The 24,355-nt window shown below is 42.1% G+C and overlaps 1 protein-coding gene and 1 non-coding gene across 4 annotated transcripts; both read right to left on the bottom strand.

Moving 5' to 3' along the window:
* Window positions 1–205: 205 nt before the first annotated feature.
* On the bottom strand, window positions 206–2,819 carry LOC116720126 (stonustoxin subunit alpha-like). 3 transcript variants are annotated; one of them, XM_032563225.1, is made up of 3 exons: window positions 2,407–2,819; window positions 1,809–1,951; window positions 206–1,349 (listed from the first exon to the last, which is right to left on the bottom strand). In XM_032563225.1, the coding sequence occupies exons 2-3, from the start codon at window positions 1,849–1,851 to the stop codon at window positions 790–792; spliced, it is 603 nt and encodes a 200-aa protein (XP_032419116.1). In that variant the 5' UTR covers window positions 1,852–1,951; window positions 2,407–2,819; the 3' UTR covers window positions 206–789. The 3 variants fall into 3 exon arrangements, with proteins under 3 accessions (XP_032419116.1, XP_032419118.1, XP_032419117.1); XM_032563227.1 differs by having other exon boundaries at window positions 2,516–2,819; XM_032563226.1 differs by lacking the exon at window positions 2,407–2,819 and having other exon boundaries at window positions 1,809–2,043.
* An 8,916-nt stretch (window positions 2,820–11,735) lies between these two features.
* LOC116720860 (U6 spliceosomal RNA) lies at window positions 11,736–11,841 on the bottom strand. Its single transcript, XR_004339474.1, has one exon. It is a non-coding gene; the product is annotated as a U6 spliceosomal RNA (small nuclear RNA).
* Window positions 11,842–24,355: the final 12,514 nt, after the last annotated feature.

Genomic DNA, 24,355 nt, shown 5'->3' with positions numbered 1-24,355 from the left:
CGGCCAGGCGTCCGGCCAGGCGTCCGGCCAGGCGTCCGGCCCGGCGTCCGGCCAGGCGTCCGGCCAGGCGTCCGGCCAGGCGTCCGGCCCGGCATCCGGCCAGGCGTCCGGCCAGGCGTCCGGCCCGGTGTCCGGCCAGGCGTCCGGCCAGGCGTCCGGCCAGGCGTCCGGCCCGGCATCCGGCCAGGCGTCCGGCCAGGCGTCCGGCCCGGCATCCGGCCAGGCGTCCGGCCCGGTTTGGACAGAAAGCCTCTGGATGCGTCTTGTGTCTGCAGACGGCTGCTGACTTCCCTCCACCTTTAGTTGTGCACAATGTTTAGTCTTGCATGAACTTTGAACCCACTGCCACAGAGTGACGTCACCAGAGATCCCTGCCTTTATTCTGCCATGTGATTGGTTGTTGAATGCAGTTTCTCCTCAAACATTAAAGTTTAGTGAGTGATGATGAGTCCACTTCTGTCTTCAGTGTCTTGGATCTTCCCACTGGGAACCAGAGGTCCGTAATAATTCAGAATTATTATAACTGCTTATGGTAATCATTAAATAAACCGGTAATTTAGATGAAAATAAGCCCCGCCCCCATCCGGAAACAAACAGCAACAAGGCGGTTCTGATGTTGACGGTCTCAGGGCTTATCTGGATCCGCCTTAACTCGGGTCATTGTTCAGAACCGAACCGGTCCGGTCCTAACTGGAACAAGACTTGGTTTCTGCTCACTCAGGGGTTCTGGCCCGGTTTGAGGTGGTTCCTCTGAACGCCGTGGAGGTTCTGGTTCTGGCCCGGTGGGCCTCAGCAGAACCCAGCGTAGCTGGCGGTGGATCGAGCGCAGAAACCCGGATAGAGCGCCTCGGTGAACTCGGTTCTGAAGGTGTGAACGTGACTCGGCCCGGTTTCAGTCAGCAGGAAGAAGGACAGAACCCCCCCACCGTGGTCCAAACGGACCCGGACCCGCTCATAGCCGTCATCAGGAACGTCATAGGTCCACTTCTCCCCGCCGTGCCACGCAGTCAGAACATCTCCCTCTGCTGCGAAGAACCAGGACGCCCGGTTCCGCCCGAACGCGGCCCTGCCCGCTCCCTTCCTGGGAACGCTTCCGTACGCCAGAGCAACGCCGACGGCGGCCCGGTTGTCGGCGCTCATCCACTCCACATCGAAGCCATGGCGACCCGTCAGCGCCGCCCGGCTCAGAACCTGCAGCTCCGCGTTGAACCGCTGCGGGTTCTGCGGGTAGTTCTGGTACCGGTCCGAAACCGTCACCCTGCGCAGGTCCGGAGACACGAGGAGCCAGCTGTTGGTAGTGTCTGGGTCCAGGACGAGATCCGACGGGTCCAACGGGTCCAACGGGTCCGCTTTAGAACATGAGACATCAGAGTTAATATGTTTTTTATGTGTATTTGTTCAGTTAATAAAGTTTCTTTAGAAAAAAATGACTAGAGGAAATAGAACTCCTGCTTAAATACACTTCAAAATAAGAGCATGTGCATAAACGTCTAAAATCTTTTTAATAGATCATAACCAAAACTTCAACACAGATGTTGAACTTTGAACTTTCTTGGCAGTTTACAAAACAGCCAAGAAAATCAGCGATTCAGAATTTATCTGGAGAAATTAATTCAGGGAAGCTAAGCGCACTAAATGTTTAAGGTAGCAAAGCGCTAAACAAGAAGCTAGCTCCACTGTTAGCACATTAGCGGAAGGTCAACCAGTAACGCACTGTGAGGGTTCGTCAAGTTTTAGCAAAATAAGATGGGGGCGGGGCCTACAGGTGAGTCGGAGCCAATCAGAGAGCAGCTAGACAGCGGTCTTACCTGGGATCAGTGCAGTGAGCGGCTGCTCCTGGTCTGAGGACATGTCTCCACCCTGAGGGGACACAAACACCCACTGAAAGCACTCAGCTGGTCTGGACCTGCAGGCAGAACTCTGGAGGACACCTGAGGACACGCAGTTAAACCTCCAACCCACCACAGGAAACAGGAAGTTAAATCAGGATCCATTCAGGATCCATTCAGGGTCATAAGTGTACATACACCTCCAGAAAGCTCAGGATTAAAGTTTCATTTAAATGAAACTTGAAGTTTACTTTTTACTTTTTAGAAACTATATTTTATATAATTAAAATATTGAATACCGACAGATTCCGACATTCGGACAAACTTTCATACTGTTTATTTATGCACTTCTACATTTGACTTGTGTAATAATACTTTATTAAAGAAGAGAATTAAGTGACGTCACCGACTCAAGTTTAGATTTACGGTTTGTTCAGAAATCTTTCATTTGGAAAAAATACTTTGTTTACATTTTTAAAGCAAATTAAAGATTAAAGATTATTTCTTGGATCATCTTTAAAGCACTTGGTTAATAAATAGCAGATATTTATGAAACCATAAATATGCCGTTTCTCACCGATGCTGCGTGTTTAAGGAAGTTGGAAGCTAAAAATATCATAAAACAATGATATTTGTTTTATGTCCTCCAGCGGAGACAGGAAGTGTCCACCTGGTGTCGGTCTTACCTGCCCAGTGTCTCCGGTTTTCTGAGCTTCCGGTCGCAGCAGAACCAGGAACCTGGTTCCAAGAGGGTCCGTTTGTTTAGTGACGGCAAGCCGGTGTGGGAGGAGTTTCCTCCGGAGCGACGTCAGACATTATGGCAGGTCGTTTTAACATAAAATCGGCCTCACCACGCTCGCATTCCAGCTGTCTGAAATTGGTTTCTGAGAGATATACAAGTTAAGCGAGTTAATTAATAAAACTTTTATTGTTTGTTTTTATTGTTGCTACCAGAGCGGTCAGGGTCCAGACGTGGATTTAATGTCTGCGTTATGTGATCGTTGCTACTACATCTCGTTGCTTGTACTTGTGACAGTGCAATGACAATAAAGTTGAATTCTATTCTATTCTATTCTATCGTGTGAAATAAAAGTTAAAATTCCTGTCTGTAATCTAGGGCAGTAAAGCGGGTTCTGGACAGATGCGGCGGGTCTGCAGGACGGACAGACCTCTGGGTCAGACATCCAGGCGGTCCCTTTGAACCTGCCAGCCGGTTCTGGTGATGAGGTCAGGCCGATGCTGGATCGGGCTTGGATGCAAAGGGAAACTTAAGGAGCAAATTCCCACGGAGCCGATCAAACCCAGAAGTTTTCATAAATAATAAACAGATGAAATTTTAACCCGACCAAACCCTGAGGACTGGTTGGAGCGAGTCGGACCAACATCCTGCTTCTGCAGAAGGAGCCATCAAGAAGAACTGATCAACCAATCAGAAGCTGACGTAGAGGGGGGGGGGGGGGGGGGGGGGGGGGGGGCGTTGTCACGGGAGACGGCCAATAAAAAGGTTTTACCCAGTAATGAACACGACCTCTAAATTCCCATAACTACGTCACGACGGCACCAGAAATATGTAAGAATAAAGCATTAAATAAAAATAAAGTGATCAACAGCGACGAGTCAGTCCAGGTCAAAGGTCAGGCATGTTGGCCAGATTAGCTCTAAATTTAGTTTAGACTAATTAACAAACTTGGTGTGTTCTAAAAACTATTTCACAATGCAAAGAAAAACATTTATTGTTTATGTTTTATTATTACAAATCAATAACCATTTGGATAATTGAATGTTTATTGATTAAACGCCTCAGTGATGGCGGTTCAAATGGACACAAAGAATCTGATGTTTGTCCCCATATCTTCGTCTTCATTTCTTTTGACGGTGTTAAATCTACCTATGATGAAACGCAGTCAGGAACGAAATCAAAATGCATTTTGATTATTATTTTATTAAGAAATGAAGCAGAGAAAAGGAGCAAAGACTCCGTGAAGGAAAGATGAAAGGAAATGTTTTTTCATCCTCCATCTCTACGAACAGAAAAAGTTTCAGTTCATAACTCTGGACTCTGCGCCTGCAGACTGGAAAACAAGCTTCAGTCTTCTCAGTAATTAAGCCAAAGTTTTCTTTTGTCACGAAGGCAAAAGCGTTTGAACGAACATCACACGATTCTACAGTCACAGCAAAACGGCCAAAGTCTGACCCAGGTGGACCCCAGGGCCACATCCTCCCCCACCGCCAGGAAACCGGGCCTCGCTTTTTAATTTATCTTATCATTTTATTATTCTTCCATCATTGTGCATATTTTCATTCTGCTTTCCAAGAGCGTTCTTTTAAAGATTTCCTTCTGGTTCTTTCACGATCTCGAGATTTTTGATTTTTTATTAAACATTTTGAACAAGTGTACAATATCAAGTGGCGTGTTCATACATGGAGAAAACAAGTCTCACAGGCTTAAGGCACACATACAATTATAAGACAATAAAAAAAAAAAAATTAAACAGGTAAAATAAAATTATAAATAAATAAAATTTATCAGACATCAAACAGAGGGATAGCATAATGAAAAAAACAAACCGAAAACAAGCAGAGACAAAGGGCCTTTAGTTTTCTACTGAATTCACACCATTCTAGGCGTCTAAAAGTTTGATTTATTCCTGCTGGTTTTTCATCAGTTTTAAGGTTCTGAAGTGATTTTTGTCCATTAAAAGGTTTTTAAAAGCTGAAAAGTCAGGATTTCTATTTCCCATTTACAGCAGTGGATGAAGAATTTGGTGAGGATCAGCAGGTTGAATGAGGTTCTTCTGTCTCTGTGGGTCCAAATATTAGATCCTCTCTTTTTAAGGGACGATGGAGGAAAGTTTGGATGAGATCCAGTCCTGAAAGTTCCTCCAAAATGTTCCAGTTTGCACACAATAGAAAAAGAGACGATCTGTTGTTTCAGTCGTTGTCACAAAAGGTCCAGCTGTTGGTATCAAAGTTGAATCTTTGTCTTAATAATTCCCTGGATGGAAAAATGTTATTGAGAATTTTAAAATGAACTTCTTTAGCTTTAGGACTTAGAGGAGATTTAAGGTCAGCAGTTCTCCACAGTTAACCTCAGTTAACCTCTGAATCAGAAAACAAATTTAAAATGGAGTTTTTATTTGGTCGGACAGGAAATATAGCGTTAGTTAGATGCTGACACATTCGTTTGTTAGAATTACTTTTGTCCAAAAGGTTAAATCCAAACAGTTGAAGTAACTGAAGATTTGCTGATTGAATATTTATATGTTGAACCAGATATTTGACTGCAGAGGGGTCAGAGTTCATTACTGTGTTAAACTGAGTACCTGAGCAGTTCAAATTATACAATAAGCAAAATTCGTCATAAGACAACCAATCTCCACTGTCATTAAGAAAATGTCTTATGGACCAAATTCCTTTTTCCATCCAGTGATCCAAACACAGAGACTTATTCCTGTGTAGCACAGATCTGTTGTTCCAGATGGAGTTTGGTGAGGAGTGAAGTTGTGTGTGTACATTAGTTTCCATGTCATGAAACGGTGTGGTGAGGAGGTGAGGCAGACGCAGATGGAACCAGGTTAGATGAATAATGATGATTTTAATGACGAATGAAGTCTAAAATAGTCCACAAACAACCAGGCAGCACGACTGAGCAGAAGCCAGGGCTCAACGCCGGTAGCAACTGGTAGATAGACTGGACAACGCAAAGGACTGAGCAAACATTCGACAATTGCAAGACAAGGACCCGACAGAGACGCAGACACACAGGTGGCATTAAATACACGGGAGGGTAATCACAGAACGAGACACACCTGGGAACAATCAAGGGGAGGACAGGACAACGAAGAGACTCAAAGACACAGAAAACTCGAAATTAACACACAGAAACCCCAGAACACGACATTCCAACACAACAAAACCTGCTTGTAAAGGCAGATAACTTAACAGGAAGTCTGTTGACATCAAAGTCACATCTAAGAACAAAATCCATGCATCCAATTTTTTTAAACAAACCTTTGGGGAGACAAAACCAGAAACTATTTCTATTCATTAGAAAAGATTTCAACCAGTTTACCTTTAAGACCGCATTTAAACACTCAAAGTCAACAGCTTGTAAACCTCCATCTTTAAAGTCTTTAACCAGATTTGCTTTCTTTAAGTAGTGGACTCGATTTTTCCAGATAAAATTAAAGTTCAGCTGATTTATAGCTTTAATATATTTATTAGATTTGGCCATAGAATAAGCTGGGTATATGCACCGGGACAGCGACTCCATTTTGGTCCAACAGGTTCTCCCAAACAGGGTCAGATCTCTTTGGAGCTTCTATTTAACTGAGATTTGCAATTTTGTATTTTATTCTCTATGTTAACAGTTTCACTGAGTTTAGCATCTTTAGTCATTAAAATTCCCAGATATTTAACTGAGGATTTAATGGGATACTATAAGCTTCCGTCAGATCAGAGCCATGAATCGCCATCAGTTCACACTTCTGCAGGTTAAAGGTCAATCCTGATGCTTTGGAGAAAGTATTAATTAACTCAAGTACTTTAGGGGTTTGGTCTAGACTCTTCAAAAAAACTGTGGTGTCATCAGCTAGTTGACTGATTATAATTTGGTCATCTAAAACTTTCAATTTGGGTCTATTTGAGTTTTTTATGAAAATACTCATCATTTCAACAGCTAAGATGAAGAGAAACGGGGAAATATTGCAGCCCTGTTTTACTCCCCTATTAATGGAGAACCGTGGAGACGCACCGTGTGGCAGAGCAACTGAACTTGTTATAAAAGCTTTTTATTATTCTGCAGAAGTTTGGTCCAAATCCAAACATGTGTAAAACTTTGAAAAGAAACTGATGTTCCAACATATCAAAGGCTTTGTAGAAATCTAGGAAAAGGATGAAGCCTTTATCCTCAGTCAGGTCACTGTACTGGAGTAAATCCTGCACCAACCTGATGTTATCATGTATAGATCTTTTGGACATAAAACCTGCCTGTGTTTCAGAAATAACGTCTTTAAGGCCAGTCTTTAATCTATTTGTATAGATATACGTCAGTAGTTTATAATCACAGTGTAGAAGGTGATCGGACGGTAATTGTGGAGAACCTTGTTGTCTCTTCCTGTTTGGGTTTCAGGGTGATAACTTCCTGTTTCATGGTGTGTGGAAGTGAATTATCACACAAGATCTCTTTAAAAACCTGGAACATAAATTCTCTGAGAACATCCCAGAAGTGTCTATAGAAATTGGCAGTAAGGCCATCAGAGCAGGGAGATTTATCCAGCTTCAAGCACATGGTGGCGCTGTCTAGTTCTTCCATATTAATATCTTTGTCGCAGTTTTCCTTGAAATCATCAGAGATTTGAGGGACAAAGTCTTTGACTTGGTCTAGCAGAAGGCCGCAGTCCGGGGTTGAAAAAGAAGAGCAATAAAGGTTTTGGTAAAAGTTGCTCATTTCTTTTGCCATTAGAATTTGGTCCGTACATTCATTGTTGTTAATAATAAGGGATTGAATGTGCTTTTTAACTTGCCTCCTCTTTTCCAGCCTGCAGAAGTATGAACTGTTTTTTCCCTTCCTGAATCCACGCAGCTCTGGATCTGACAAAAGCTCTTTTCTTTCGTAGATTGAGTCTAATTTAGCTTGTAGGGTCACCAGGTTATTTTTGTCAGCATCAGTCAACATTTGTTTAACGTGATGGAAAAATTACATTAAGGTAACATCTGCTAGTCATGTTATATGAATGATTGTGAACTCTCACCAAAAGAACCATTTGGTTCCATGTAGAAGGTTGGAAGTTGTTTTCTGCAGCTGCATCAGAACCAGACTGTCTCTCCTTTGTTTTAATTCTTTATCTTTGGTATAAAACTCATGTGTTTCTCTGCCTGGCAGCTTTTCATCCAGACCTGCTTCATTACTGATTGTCCTACAAACTCTCTGTATTCTGATCAATATCTGAATAAACCTGATTGAGTGATTTCACCTGAACAGTGATTGGAAATAGTATTTTTTCCACGACACTCACATAGTAGGTTTAACTCTTTAACTAACCTTACTGCTTCCAGGCCATTGTTTCTTTTTAGGTTTTTGCTGAAAGAGATAGAGTAAGCCCGTATCTTATATTTTAGGTATTCCCATTTTTTAGTGTAGGTTATTATTGAATCGTCTAACAGAATCTTTTCACTAGTTTCTTGATTTCCCTGCAATATAATTCATAGTTTAAGAGATTTGCATTGAATTTCCAAAACCCTCCATGTCTCAAACTGTCAGGAAGAGGAGTAATTAATAAATTAATGCTGCAGTGATCAGTGAGAGGAGTTGGAGACATATTACAGTCTGATGTTAGTGTGAGAATATCATCCGTTCCTAACCAAAAATCTATTCTAGATCTGCTTGAAGCGTCTGATTTAAACCAAGAGAACTGTTTTTCATTAATATGTTTGTCTCCCCATAAGTCAATAAGACCCAAACTGGTACAGAAATCAGACAGAATCCGGTTTGGATGAACATTAGCAGATTTGTTTGGGTATCTATCAAGAGTCCATAACCATGTTCCAATCCCACCTAATAAAACATATTTAGTAGGAAATCTGTGTTTAACTTGTTTGATATTTACTTCAATCATAGTAAGAAGCTCTTTATTTTTCGAAATGATACAGTAACCATAAATATTACCTAGGATTATTAATGAGTCCTCAATATGTAATACAGAAAGAGACCAATGGCCTCCACTGTCATGTTTTGTATATATTATTTTCCCTGGAAAGTTATTCAGTAATATAGCCACACCTGCTGATTTTGAAGTACCATGAGAATAAGTAATTTGATCTGATTTGACCAAAATCTTTCATCAGAGTCCGTTGAATGGGTTTCTAAAGAAGAATAAAATGTGGATTCTTGTTTCTACATAAACATCGCCTTCCTTTTGACATTTTCTCTCAGGCCCCTTACATTTAACAACAAAAACTTGAGATTAGATTTTAAAGACATAAAATTAAAACAAAAGAAAAGAGAAGTTTAAAAGACACAAACCTTATTAAAAGTTTTGTTAAGATAGAATGAACTAAAGGCAAGAATCTGGGAAGTCTAAGAATACCCTTTACATTATAACATAGAAAAATCAACCTGCATCCACAACCTTCACTAACTTTAACTTAAAACGGGTCGGTCCCTGTCACTGGTCCGGACCGGTCATCCTGTCCAGAGATCCTGTGGAGTAAAACTTGTTAATAAGCTCCTGATGAACATTAAAGCAAGAGATAAAGCATTAACATAAATTTTAATGAATTTTATTGTCTGTGCACAGATTCGCCAATAAAGATTCTCCAATTTATTCTTTATCTTTCAATTCATGCATTTCAGTGGTGATAGACGGAGCCCACCGCATAGACGGAGCCCACCGCATAGACGGAGCCCACTACATAGACGGAGCCCACCGCATAGACGGAGCCCACTACATAGACGGAGCCCACTACATAGACGGAGCCCACCGCATAGACGGAGCCCACTGCATAGACGGAGCCCACTACATAGACGGAGCCCACTACATAGACGGAGCCCACTACATAGACGGAGCCTACCGGATGCTTCAACCCAGTACTGTCTCCACCTGCTGCAGGTCCTCGGTTCTTAAAATGGGCCCCATCATCAGCTCTTATTTTATTCATTTATTTATTATTATTTCTATTATTTATGTATTTCGTCTTGAAAACCATTAATAGTTAATCAGACTTTCAATCATACTTGTATTCATTTTGTTCTCAGGAGAGTTTTATGTGTTCTCTTCCTGGTTTTTGTCTTTTTAAAGCTTTTTTTGCTCCTGGTTCTGATTCTGTTAGTTTTCCTGCTTGTGATATTTTAATCTGGTGACCTTTGACCTTCATCACTGCATAGGCTGCTCCTGCCTTACAAACATCTACTTATACTCTGTTCTGCTCCTGTGCACAACTTGAAATTCCCAAACATTTTGGTAAATTTAATACATTAAAATTCCTGAGACTAAAGTTACATTTTATACTATTTATTAATAAAGTGATCATTCATCTTGTTAGCGCCATACATAACTCGGTAGACGTAGCGTTTTAAGAGACTGCTCCTTTATTTCAATCATAACAGTATTTCAGATTGCTGACCTCTGACCCTTTTTAATATACGACCCATTAAAGGAAGTTAATGTTTTACAGCTTCCATAATTACTCATTCCTAAATGAGCAACTTAAAGTTTAAACCAACTTGAAGTTGAATCGTCATAAACCCCCTAAAGAATGATTATCCTGTTTTGCCAAAATAAAAAATCTGTCCATAAATAAAGTTTACTTATCTTATTTTAAATATGCACAAAAGTTCAAAAATGTCAGTGATGTTGATTGACAGTAAAACAATTGTTCTTTCCAAAACCCATCTGTAGAATATATTTATTTCATTTGATAAAATATTTTCTCTTCTCCTTCTGCAGTGTTTGTCATATTTATAATAAGCTTAGGCGAAAATTTGATTAGAATAAATTTATTAGGTGAGGAAAAATAAAAACTGAGAGCTTCCTGGTGACCTAGTTACACAAAATATTATTCTGAACCGAACAGCCGAGCATCACTCCCACGTTTTAAAGAAAATCTGTACAATTTGTAAAACTTTTAGTGCTTATTAATATTCATTTTTTACAGTAGCGCATTAATTTAATCTATTAAATTCATATAATTGAAATGTTCATTATTACTATAGAAAATTCCAATTTATCTAACTAGTTATGTGCTGTCCTCGCCCTGAGATTTCCAGTTTTCAGCAGCTAGACAGCCAGACAACGTGACCTCTGACCCCTGCCATCACTTTGGCCATCTTAAACTCAAACATACAAAACTGAGTATTAGCAAACGAACATAGCAAATTAGCCATTCTTGCTGCTAGCTAAAAATAAAAACTTTTTCCTAAATGACTCCAGCGTATATTTACACCAGTTACATAAAACAAAGAGACAATTATTGCTTTTACAATTAACCAATACTTACGAACAAATCTTGTCTGAAACACAACGAATAAGGATAATAATCAGCTTAAATCATGATCTGTTCGGTGACGCGTTCCACCATCTTGGATCTATTTTCTCTTTTAGCGTCACCAAAACATAACAAAATATCCACCAGGGGGCGTTCTAGTGCGGTTTCAACCTTGCTGGTCCCGCTTAACTTACAAAAGGCAGCACAAGTTAATTAATGGGAGACGAAACAAAAAAAGAGTTTTTGTTTATCGGTGTGGAGTGATTTATGGAATGGATTAAATTATAACTACAAAAAAAATACAAATACAAACCAGATTAAAAAGGAGCTTATTGGGAAATATGTTCTATTTATAGTCCATAAAGGCTATTAATATAAAAAGTTCACATGGCCAGTTGGTGACATCACCTTAGCCCCACCCCCTTCTACCTTGGCAGTCAAATATTTTGCTGATGACATCGTCCTTTACACTCTGACTCAGAGATTTCAAACCTCATCTGGTGACAGAACAAGGTGATGCTGAGTTCGCCTCTGAAAGCTGATTGGTGGACAGGCCATGTGGGCGTGGCACGGCGGCGTCTCGCGATTCCTTGCCGTTTCCGTACGGTTTGGCTCTAACTCGCACAAGAATGACAGACTGACACCAAACTGGATCTGAATGATGTTTGCCTTAATGGACACATGTGGGAATGGCGTGAGCCTGTTGCCAATGGCGAAGGGGTGGCGGTACAAACCCACTGACCGCCATGGGATGTTGTCCACATAACCTGCCAGACTCCTCGGTGAAAGAACCTACCTGGCTTGGCTAAAGGTTCTGGGAACTGAGCTTCTGGAGGAAAAGTGTTCAGGAAGTTAGTTGAACAGTGATTTGACAGTGCCATTTAGTTCTTCTCAGATGTTTTTTGTTCTTCTGACGAAAAAGAAAATGAGGAACGCTTCACGAATTTGCGTGTCATCCTTGCGCAGGGGCCATGCTAATCTTCTCTGTATCGTTCCAATTTTAGTATATGTCCTAGAGAACTAGGACACTAGCATGCTGTCTCAGAGCAGTATTTATAGCCCTCTGGTTCACCCCCTTCTCCTCAGCGGTTTTACTTTCACTTTCATAACAAGAGAAAACCTCCAAACATGAAGATCTGCTGCTAAATAAACTTTTACCTCCTTCCTGTACTTGACTACTTTAAAAATATACCCAAACTATCCACAAATTTGTTGTTTATTCTTGTAACTTGGGCGTTTCTGTGCACAGATGCATGATGGGTAATCATGGACTCCATTACAAAGTAACCAGCCAGCTGAATTCACAAGAACCAGAGCTTTGACAACAAATATCAGGCTCAAAGCTCTCCCTGCCATCAACTGTGATTATGAAAGATAAATATGAGCACACTAATATCTATAAGACAAGACTAAATGAGAACTACAGGAGAAAAGCGGTTTGCTCCGGTTAAACTGAGCCATACGATGTTTGGTGTATGACTGCCATCTGCTGGACAAACCGAGCACTGCAAAGCCCAGAGTAACCCTGAAGTTTTCAGCAGCGTTACTCTGGTTTCTGGGGCAGGAGGAAATCACAAACCAAAGTTCAAATGTAGTATAAATACTGAAAATAAACACCTACCTGCTCCCCAACAAAACACAAAAAACCCTGGTGTATTCCCTTCTGGTGGTCAAAATCAATCCCAGAAATCATAAATTATGTCTGAAAAACGAAACTAAAGCAACAGCTGAAACAAGGAATTACAGCCGTATTAAGAAAAAAATAAAATTACAGGAAATCAGAATATTACCAGGAGTCATAATATTACGAGAATAAACTTGAAATAATACAACAATAAAGTCATAATATTAAAAGGTTAACATTGTAATGAGAATAATGTCAGAATACTTTTAAAACAAATTTATAATATGAGAATAAAGTAGTATAATAATAAACTTGGAATAATACGAGAATAAAGTCATAATGAGAATAGTCGTACAAGAATAAATTTAAACTAGAAAATTTCTGAGGAAATTTAAAAGGGTCAGATCAGCGGTCTGATCTGACCCGAATCATTGCTGCGTTGCCTAACAAGTGCTTAGTGGATTCACTATGCTAACGTTAATGTATCAACAAAAATTATGCAAAATGCTAAGTTTAGCTTAAATGCTGTCAGTAGCATGTGCGGTATCACCAGCATGTTGACTTACATTGACTTAATCCATTCAGTATGATAAACACAGCTAATAAACTAAAAATGAGCTAAAATGGTTGTTCTAGGTACAAACTAATGTTAGCATGAGGACTAGCACTAGCATGTAGCATCACTAGCGTGTAGATACAACCAGGAGGTTGAGGGTTGTCCTTAGCGTGTTGAGTAACGCAAAATTAATCCATTCAGTATGCTAACAGTAGTGTACAAATTAAAATGATCCCAAATGCTAAGGTTAGCTAAAATGATGTCAGAAGCATGTGGGGCATCACCAGGATGTTGATTTATATTGACTTCATTCAGGATGATAGACATAGCTAATAAAAAGTGCCTATTTTAGGTGCAAGGCTAATGTTAGCATGAGGGCAATAGCTAGCATGTAGAGAGATTAGCATGTTGACACTACCAGTAGGGTGTAGGTTATCACCAGCAGGTTGACAAACACTGATATACTCCTTTTATTATGTAAAACTTTGCTTTTATATAAAAAATTAGCTAAAATAACAATGTTAGCTTAAATGCTACATTTAGTGAGTGTGGCTATCGCTAGGTAGCATGTTGATACCATTAGAATGTGTTTGAGCACGAGCATGAAGGCTGTGTTTTAAGCCAATACCGCGATGTAGTCTTCTCTCAGGTTAAAATACATAGAGTATAACAATGAGGCTTTTATTTTGAAATTTTCAGTTAGCTTAGTTTTCAAAGGCCACAGCAGTCCTATGTGTAACAGTGGTTGGGTTACATCATGCCTGCTGTGTAAACTATGAAGGCTTCTATCTGCTAGGCTCCATTGACTTGATTTAAAGCCTTAGTTTCTCACCAGTGGAGGTTTGGAACCGACGTCGCTGCGTTTGACCTTTACGTCGCTTGGCGCCATCTTTAAAGGCCACAGACCAAAACAAACTTTATTCTGCCGTTTTCATTGAGTAACCGACTGCAGTGAAGTTGTTTTCAAGTTGTATATTGGATATCGGCGCTCCGCAGAGTTTAGCTCAAGGTTGATCCGATTTCTGAACGCTGATGTGGGCCAGCTGTTCTCTAGCTCCCTCCTCAGGCGGTTCACATTGGGACGTCAATTTCCAACCAAACACTCCTGTAAATAAAAGCCTTGTGACCAACTGATACAAAAAAGTGATAATTCATGCTATTACACCAGGCACATTATCCTCTATTAAAATGTTAAGACATATTCAATAGTTTAAATAATTTTAATATTAAATGTTTTCTTCAATAGCTTCCAAATAGTTGCCCAATTAACTCAAAATCCGTGTGAAATTATTCTACCAAACTGTACAGATGAGGCACATTTTTATTCCATTTTGACCCTTTTTTATTTTTTAAACTAATTTTATATTTAAAAATATATATTTTTTAAAAAAGTTCATAAAATGTATTACCTCAGATGATTATCACATGTTACCTGTAATGTTTAATTACATAAAATTCTAGGACAGGATCAATTTCATTACATGTTCACTTCTTACCTGAAATATGTTAAATACAACAAATATTTACTTAAAGTGAGACCTTTTCATGACATTTACTTGTCACCTTTATTGTTTACTCTGAAATGTTTAATTACACATTAAATGTTTAAAGATGGGCTCTTTCATCTGGTTTACATTAAATGTTTACTGCAAAATGTCTTATTATATAATTGTTTATTTTAATCACATAAAATGTTTATTTAAAAATATAATCTTTTATTACATGTATGTTTATTACCCGAAAAATTTTAAATATCAAATTTTTACTTAAAATGTGATTCATTTCATTACCTGTTTCCATGCAACTTGAAGAGCTTGAGTCAAACGTATCATGAATGTTTACCACATTAAATTATTACATGACAGAAAACAGTCACTTCCAACTGAACACATATTTCAACACCAATGGTTCCTGTTCCTCTTCAGAGTCTGCAGCCTTGCTGAGCTCCTCTCCTGGGGTTTCCTCCTCAGCCTCTCCAACTTGCTCCTCTTCTACAGCCTCTGTTGCTGTGTTTTCATTATTTACCTCTTCTGGGGTAAATAATGAAAACACAGTCTCTGTAACTTGTTGATCCACCGTGGTTTTGCTGTATCGCCTCTTTAATTGACGTGCATGTCGGTCCGATGTTGTGGCGTTTACCTCACAGTGACCCAGATTCAGCGCTAACAGGTTTGGTGTGCCATTGGACTTGACCTCTGACAGAGGTCACCAGTTCACGTCAGAGTTGTGGACTGCAGTGGCAGAGAGCCTTGGGGTTAAACTCCACCGTTCTGCTGCCTACCATCCGCAGACCAACGGTCAGTGTGACAGGTTCCACTGCACAATGAAGGCAGCATTACGGGCCTCGTTGGTGGATAACAGCTGGACAGATCGCCTGCCTTGGGTTCTGTTGGGCCTGCGTTCGGATCCAAAAGAGAACCTGCTGTTTTCTTCAGCTGCGTTGGTACTGGGCCAGCCTTTGAGGGTACCAGGGGAATTTCTTCCGGGTCCAGTGGGTTCGGTTGATTCCCAGGGCAGTAGAACAGTTCTAAATGGGGAATCTAGATCTTTTGCCCCGTTGGCAGCACATCACTGCTTTCCTCAGGTGTTTGTGCCAAAGGACCTGATGTCTGCCGAGTATGTACAGTACTTATCCGCCATGACTCACACCGCTCACCACTTCAGCCTCCTTACGATGGTCCATTCCGTGTTTTGGAGACCTAAGGATGTTTTGGTGGAGTTGGGGGGTAATCAGGAGAGTATTTTGGTGGACCGTTTGAAGCCAGCTCATGTGTTACCAGGGACCCAGTTGGCTCAGCCGCCTCGCCGTGGTCGTCTTCCAGTTTCTTTACAAACTCTTCCAGGTTGTCCCCTTCCAGCTGGTTTGTCCCCTCAGGTGGACAGTTTGGTAACAGTCGATCTGGAGAGTCCGTTTCAGTTTCAACCCGTTCCTGTGAAAAGAAGCCGTGGCGGCCGACTTATTAAACTCTCTAGTCCAGGGGTGAACAACTCCAGGCCTGGAGGGCCGGTTCCTGCAACTTTTAGCTAATAAAGGATACAATGTATATATTTCACACCCTAATGTATGCTTTTATTGTGAAGGGGAGAAGGTGAGGTGAGAAGACACCAACCGTTTTACTTCATTCTGTTTTTGGTTGGAAGACATTGAGAATAAATAAAGACTCAAATTACTTTTTGTCTTTTTCTGCCGACTTCCACAAGGTAATACTTGTAAAATGTTTGGTTTACTAAAGAATTTAATTTATTCCTGATCTAATTGGTTTGATTGATTAAAGTTAAGCCTTTAAACACAATAGTTTTATTTAACTGTAATGTCTTATCTTAGATCTGGAGAGTATTATATTATATATGAATAATTTGCTTATATTTATTCCTTGTAGATACACGTTTGAACATTTTGGAATCAAACCAACAGATTTATTTTTTACTCTGAACAGCCTTTACTACAGAATAAAACAGGAATCAGGAATAATACTTGGCTGAAAAAAACGTCGGCTCTGTTGTTTTTCCTTCGCCGCTGAGCTTCACGCCGTCACGGTTGCTAGGCAACATGAGTTACGCTGAGGTTGACGCTAACCAGCTAGCTGAAGGCTTAACCTGTCCGAGTTCACGGCTTCCCTCTTCCAGTCGTTGTTAATTCGTGACCCTGAATTCGGACACGGCTTGTATCCACCTTACTCCGAGCCCCCATGAGGCTTTGCGTGCTTTATGGGCGCAACTTCCGCCTCAAACCGGAACCGCCATTTGTTTACATGTTAGCAACTCGCTAACAGGCTTTCGTCAGAGGTTTTAGGCCATAAAATATGTAGGAACTCCAGCTATCAAAGCTTAAACGGCTACCTACAGCTAATGCGGGAGGGATGGCGACTTGAAATGGCCGCAAATAACCCGCACTAGCATAGTTAGCTTCTTCACTGACTCAGTTGCTTTGGGTTTTCTTCTGTTGGCTTTTTGTCCACAATGAAACGAGCACATGAAGCATTTTGGGTTCTCTGTTCAAGTTTAGATATTTCAGCCAAATTCTTTTTGTTTCCTTATCTGTCGGCAGGCGATGAAAACCTGCTTATCACAGAAACTCTGCCTTTTCGTTTCGGGAGCACGTTCACAACACACCTGCTGCTGCTGCTGCCACAAACTTGGTCTGATTATTAGAGAACAGCAGCTACCTGAGCAACACGGCGGCATCTGACAGCACTTTCCAGGGCCTAGTTGCTCTGTAACGGGCTAATAGAGGCTGAGCCAGCGCTTGAAGCCACTGAGGTGGTACTGGTGCTGGTTACCTTGTCAGCTGAATTAAAATCAGAGCCGTGTTTGATCTTTGTGCAGGTCATCCATTTATTTTCTTTGCCTCTCGGCACTCAAAGCCAGAAATGTATCTTTCAAAACGATTCTATCCATCAAAAACTTGTTTTTTTTTTTTTTTGTAACCCCTCCAGGGGGTCTTTTTGTGGGCTCTAGTGTCCCTTTTTCATGAAGTAGGCTGACAGGAAAGGGGGAGGGAGAGGGGGGAAGACATGCGGTAAATGTCGCCGGGTCCGGGAGTCGAACCCGCGACAGCCGCGTCGAGGACTTGAGGCCTCCAAATGTGGGTCGCGATAACCCCTACGCCACCACGGCACGCCCCCATCAAAAACTTGTTGACAGCATCTAGCGATCGGCGTTCATGTTCAACAAACCGTTTCCCCCGTTCGGGTGGAAAGGGGGAAACAAAGGGACCAACAAAGGTCCCTGTCGAATAGACGGCCGATGAACCAGGCGACCCAATACCATTCACAAGTACGGTCATTCAAAACCTGCTCCTACAGTGTGATTCGGTTCGGTTCTGGTCCAGTGGGGAAATTCTCCGTATTACGGTCTGGAGCGCAGCAGCTGCGGTTGTTTCTCCGCTGATTTGCAGCGACGCTCAACAACGGAGAACCTCGAGGTTCTGGTTCTGATGGACTAAATGAACCCAGATATTTCATTTTGTCTTGTAAAAATGTTTTAATGGCCCAAACATAACGATAAAGACTCAGATCATGAACTTTGTTATTTTTTAATTCAAACGAAAAATAAAATTCACATCACACCAAGCTAATATTATGTAGTTCTGCTGTTTTACGCAGAACTGCAGCTCAGACTCTGACCAGCTTCTCTGCTTTTCTCTTCTCTATCACCTCTGACCTTCAGAGAGACGAGCTGCTAACCCACCGTCACAAAACTCAGTTCCATCCTCTGTACTGAGCAGCTCTGACAGCTGACTCTGTGTCCGTAAACAAGTTTTACTAAATAACAAAATAACTGAAAAGAGATGTAACGAGTGTCATGACTATAGATTAGCAAAAAACCTACAAATTACAGTGAAATGCTGCAAACCCCGTAAACGTTTCCACAGAAAGAAATAAACAGATGTACCATCGACAGCAGAACAGCAGGTGACTCCCACACCCAGGGGCCCTGCTGTCCTCTCCTCTCTGTCGTTCCCATTTTAATACTAAACAAGCTGCTGCCTCAGACCAACATTTATACATTCTGGTCCAAATAAAAACAGTTTCAGCAGATTAAACATCTGAATCATAATATTTGCATATAGTAGCCAAGTTTTCCAGAGACTGGTTCATTCTGATTTTGTCTGTTTTTATTTCTGTATTTCAGAGACACAGATGCATGATGGGAAATCAGGCAGGCTAACGCGAGCCACAACGTGATTGGCTCCTTACAGACACATGATGAACATGAGGGCACTAAGGGTACTGACAGCAGATACAATACAGATAAAAATTAATATTTATATCATGTTCTGTTCATAAATAATTGGAAAACTATGCGTAACCCCCATAAACTATGCTGATCTGTCTGTATGTTTAATGTGTTTGTTAGTTCTTAGAATGTCCTGTAGAGGGCACTAGATCCACATTTCTCCTGTGTCGGTATGAGAAGATCGCTTCTCGGCCTTTTGGCTCAGACAGCGGTCCCCTCCTTTGGGTGGTGATAGCGGTAGTCTTTGTGACTTGGCTGTTACCACTGATTTAGAGATTCAGTAAATTTTGTCCCCGGTTGAGATATAAACCACTAAGTAGTGGAAAATATCTTTTACCTTTTAAGGTTTGTATTTATTGGTGTCTTAACTATTTATTGTTTTTAGTAAAGGTTTTAAACCTTTAAACTGGTGGTGCCTCCACCATGGCGGCTAGCCATGCCGGCATGCAGAGGCACCACAGTGTTCGATTTTTATTTAAGGAAAAAGTAGAAGAAAATAGAATAACGAGATTGGACTTTTCCAGAAAACTGATTCAACAGGTGCTGAAGTTTCGGCCAGATGACCTGAATTGTATCCTTACCCTGCCTTTCAATAAGGGATATGACGTAAGTTTTTGCTCTGCCGCACTTCTTAAGGAATTTTGGACACGGTTTGAAAATGCTAAGACCCAGTTTTCAGCTTTTGACGTCGAGAAACTGACTGACAACTCCCTGAAAACGGTGATTGTCAGGATGTTCAATGAGACTGTCAGTGCTGAAGACATCTGTATGTGGCTGGGTAGATACTGCACTGTGAGAGGCCAGGCTATGAAGGTGCGGGATGTGGACGGCATCTGGAACTGTGCTTGGCGGGTCCCCATTAAACAATGGGAAGACCCCCAAGGCTTCCAGGGCCTGAAGCATCTCCCCTCAATGATAGTCCTGGGGGAGAACAGAGGCTACATTCACTATCAAGGCCAACCCAAACTGTGCCGGAAGTGCGGCGAGCATGGTCATCTGGCCGAAACTTGTGAAAAGGTTTTTGTGGTAAATGTCGAGAAGTGGGACACACTTTTGATGAATGTACGAACGGGCGGAAATGTAATTTGTGTGGTGGACAGGATCATTTGTTCAGAGACTGTCCAAAATCATTCGCAAACAAACTGAAAAAAGGAAAAGAGACGCTAACGGAAACGGCTAATGAGCAAGTGGACGCAGCTGGGTCGGAAAATTCAAATCTCCCGCCAGGTCCTCTGATTGGAGGAGAGGAGGAGAGGGCGGGAAGCGGGGAGGGGAAGGAAGCCCCCCCCCCCAGACCGAAACATCCAGTGAGGGGGGGGAGATGCTAACCGAAGGCGGAGCTAGCTCGGACTCTGAGGAAGAACAGACGGACAGCAGCGATGATGCCCCCCTCCCCGACGCCCAGCTGGCTAAGAGGCCGGCATCTGAGTCACCTCCCGACCTTACCCCCAAGGTAGGGAAGAGAGGAAGGCTGGAGGAACTCTTCGGTTCCTTCGGAGAGGAATCCAGAGCCTTCCTCGCTGGCTCATCCAATGAGGTCTCGTTCCTAGATTTTGCTCACCAATCAACCCCGGAGGACCCAAACAAGGTAACGGCTTTAGAAAGACGGCCGACACCGAGAGCCCGAAGGGGGAATGGAGCTCCAGCCCGACCTGCACCACCATGTGGGAAGGAAGAGCTCTGTTCACAGGACAGTCTCTGAACCCGTTTTTTTTTTTTTTTTTTTAAACGACCGCCCGTTTTTTAACATGGTTTGAACTTAGTCTTATCTTGTTTTAATCCTTTAAAATGTCGTACTTGATTTAAGCCATCATACTCATGACTCTCACCTTCTCAACCATAAATGTTAGAAGTGTGAAGTCGCGAGTTAGAGCCCAGAGTGTTTTATCCTTTTTAAGCTCTGTATGTTGCAGGGTATAATACTATTAGACCTAATCGTTTTGATTACCTGCAGTTGTTTATCGATCGTGTTTCGATTGGTTTTGTCTGTTTTGATTATCTACATCTTCAGTTTGTTCACCGATCGTGTCTCGATTAGTTTTGTCTGACTGGATGTAGTGGACCGCGTTGCTTCTGCTCCTCCATAATAACACTGGAAGCGAAAGGAGTAACGTCGTGTTAGGAGGAGTAACGTCTGCTTGCCTATGGCACGAGCCAAAGGCAAGCAGACTTAGGATTTTCTTTCTCAGGCTGGGCTGACTGGTGATATAGCACAGGATAGTATTCGTCAGCATCATCATCCTCTTCCTCCTCCAACTGCTCCACTCCTTTGTTATTTAACACTTTTCTCCTCTTTTTTTTCAGCCTGGACTGGAATCTCAAGGGGTAAAGAGTCACATGGGGGGAGCAGATTGCGGTGAAGGACCCTTGACCTTCTTTGACCTTTTTCAGGTTTCAGTTAATAAACTGGGACATTTTCATTTACCTGGCGTACAACAACATGGACAGTGTCCTCCCAGGGATTCCTCAGTTTCCCTGGGCCCCCACGAGGCGTCAAGTTGCGTACTAAAACACGATCACCTGGTTGTAATACTGAACTTTTTACTTTGCTGCTGTACAATTTCTTACTCCTCAGTCCAGCTTCCTGGGCCTTTTCTCTGGCGATTCCATACGCCTCCTCAATGCCTTGCTTCCACTTTTCCATGTAGCTATGATGAGTATGGCCTGCTTGTTGTGGAGTCAAGTTAAACAGCATGTCGACTGGCAATCGGGGAGAACGCCCATACAATAACTGAAAGGGGGAGAAACCTGTCACCTCACTCCGAGTACAGTTGTATGCATAGATCATTTTGTTTAGTGAATCCTTCCAGTTGTGTTTCTGTTTGTCTGTGAGTGTCCTGAGCATCTGGAGTAATGTCCGGTTGAATCTTTCAACTTGTCCATTCCCTTGCGGGTGGTAGGGAGTGGTTCTGGATCCAGCAACTCCACAGTATTTTTTCAGTTGTGTGAGCAGTTGATGCTCGAACTCACCACCCTGGTCGTGGTGAATACGGGCGGGAAAACCAAATCTCATGGCGTAATCATTGAAGATCTTGCCTGCTGCCGTTTTAGCTGATTTAGAAGTGGTGGCATAGGCCTGGGCAAAGCGGGTAAAATGATCAATGATCACCAGGATGTACTCATAACCCCCGAGGCATTTCTCAAGATGCAGGAAGTCAACAGAGACAAGTTCAAATGGTTGAGTTGTTACGATGTTGGTGAGTGGAGCCCTTGTTTCCTGACTCGGTTTCTTATGTTTGAGGCATTCACATTTTCTCATAACATAGCTCTCTATCTCACGCTGCATATATGGCCAATAAAATCTGTCCCGTATCAGAGATGATGTCCTGTCGACACCTTGGTGGCCCATTTCGTCATGAAGTTCCCTCAACACTTTATTTTTATGTTTTTCTGGGAGTACAAGTTGTTTTTTGCTTGCTGTCTTTCTGTGCAACACCCCATTTTCATCAATTTCCAACTTGTCCCACTCTCTTAGCAAGCACCCCACTTGTGGACTAAGTTGTTTGAGTTGTGCACCTAAAGGTTTGCTTGCGTTTAGTTTGAACTGGATTACTGGTCCCTGAACTGGATCATTTCTTTGGTCATCCTGGATTTGTTCTGGTGTTAGTGGGATGATGGCCGTGTCAGGGGTCAAACCTGCATTTGGTACTGAGACGCACATGGACCACGACACACTGGACTCATCTTGATTTTTCACAGCTTCTGTAGTTGCTCCAATGACATCAGATGGCATTTCTTCTGAACACTCCTTCATAAAAGACTCCACATCTAGAGGCATTCGGGATAAACTGTCTGCGTCCACATTTTCCTTTGCTGGCCTGTATTTCACAGAGAAATGAAAATCTGCCAGCTCTGCAACCCATCGACATCCTGTTGCATTTAGTTTGGCAGTGGACAACACATATGTGAGTGGATTATTGTCACTATAGACAGAGAAAAACGGAGCATAATATAAATAGTCTCTGAATTTCTCTGTTACAGCCCATTTAAGGGCGAGAAACTCTAACTTTCCCGAATGCAAATGATAATTTTTCTCTGCAGCTGTTAAAGTGCGCGAGCCATAGGCAATCACACGTAGCTTTCCATTCTGCTTTTGGTATAGCACAGCACCTAGACCCAGATTGGACGCATCCGTGTGAAGAACAAATGGCTGTGAGAAATCTGGGAAGCCAAGAATAGGGGGGTTGACAAGGCAGTTAATGAGTCGTTCCAAAATCAACTGGTGTTTTTCAGTGCACTGAATGATTGTGCTAGATGGGACAGCTCTGCTGCCACTCTTTGTTGGCCACTTTTTCTTTTTGTTCACTAATGGCTCATGCTTTGTAGGTGCTTTTAACAGGTCATATAAGGGACTAGCAATACGTGAAAAGTCCTTTAAATATTGCCTGTAATAGCTCAAGAGTCCAAGAATTGCCCTCAACTCACCAACATTCGCAGGATGTTTATGCTTTAGGGCTCTTACAGCATCAGTGTCAGCTGGATCCATTCTGTTGCCCTCAGCAGACACGATCCTGCCCAGGTACCGCACCTCAGCTTTAAACAGGTCGCACTTTTTAGGTTTTAGCTTGATCCCATGCTGCCTCAGACGCTGCAACACTGCTCGGACATGGCTGACGTGATCTTCAAATGTCCTGCTAAACACAAGAACATCATCAAGATATGGGACACACATTTCATCTCGCAAGTCTGTTAAACATTGCTCCATGCAGCGCTGAAAAGCTGCTGGTGCATTCATAAGGCCGAATGGGATTCGTATCCACTCATATAGACCCCAGGGAGTCACAAAGGCAGTTAAATGTCTGCTGTCTCTGTCCATGAATCCCTGATGATATGCTTTTCCTTGGTCCAGTAATGAAAAGTAGGTGTTTCCCCCCAGGTTATCCATTATATCTTGAACCCTGGGAATCGGGTGGCGGTCAGGATGTGTTTTTTTGTTGAGCTCCCTGTAATCTATACATAAACGCAAGGTGCCATCTTTTTTTCTTACACAGACAATCGGTGAGGCGTAAGAAGATGTGGATCTTTCAACCCACCCTTGCGCTATGAGATCCTGCAGGTAGTCTTTCATTTCCCTGTACAAAGGTTTTGGCACAGACCGGTATGTTTTTGATACAGGTTCATCATCCTTCAATGAGATGTTCATTTGCAACTCATGTATGCAGCCAATATCCTCATCAGTTTTGGAGAAAGACTCGGATTCTTCTCTTAACATCTGGCTTACTATTTGTCTCTGGTCCTCATCTAGGTGGGTTAAATCAACCGGAGGGTCCCACTGTCCATCTGCAGGTGCACCTTCTCTGGTGCTCTGGACCTGGATGTGATTGACTGATTTACTTGTTGGTTGTTGGGTTGTGCCGAATAAGTCAGCTGGGTACACAGACTTTACAGGCTGCACAGCTCCAATGACTGTCCGGCCTGGAAGTGTAATATCATGGTTTGTGGGGTTTTGAACACTTAAAACAACCTTTGGGGCTGTTTCTGCCTCAACTGATACAAGGGTATCACAGAATTCCAATCCGTCGGGCCACTGCGGGTTCACAAGAGGCTCAAAAAGCCACGTTTTAGCCTCTCTGAACTTTGAGGCCTGGATACGACACTCAATCTGGATGGTGGTGTGCTTCG

The sequence above is a fragment of the Xiphophorus hellerii genome, chromosome 5 (assembly GCF_003331165.1).
Source record: "Xiphophorus hellerii strain 12219 chromosome 5, Xiphophorus_hellerii-4.1, whole genome shotgun sequence".
NCBI lineage: Eukaryota > Metazoa > Chordata > Actinopteri > Cyprinodontiformes > Poeciliidae > Xiphophorus > Xiphophorus hellerii.
This window is presented reverse-complemented; position numbering and strand designations above follow the sequence as displayed.

What these genes read in the sequence shown, in the direction of transcription:
- LOC116720126 (XM_032563225.1), bottom strand. Translation starts at nt 1,851, where the DNA reads ATGTCCTCAGACCAGGAGCAGCCGCTCACTGCACTGATCCCAG. An exon ending in GCTCACTGCACTGATCCCAG is followed by an intron (nt 1,350 to 1,808) that starts GTAAGACCGCTG and finishes CATGTTCTAAAG; the next exon opens with CGGACCCGTTGGACCCGTTG.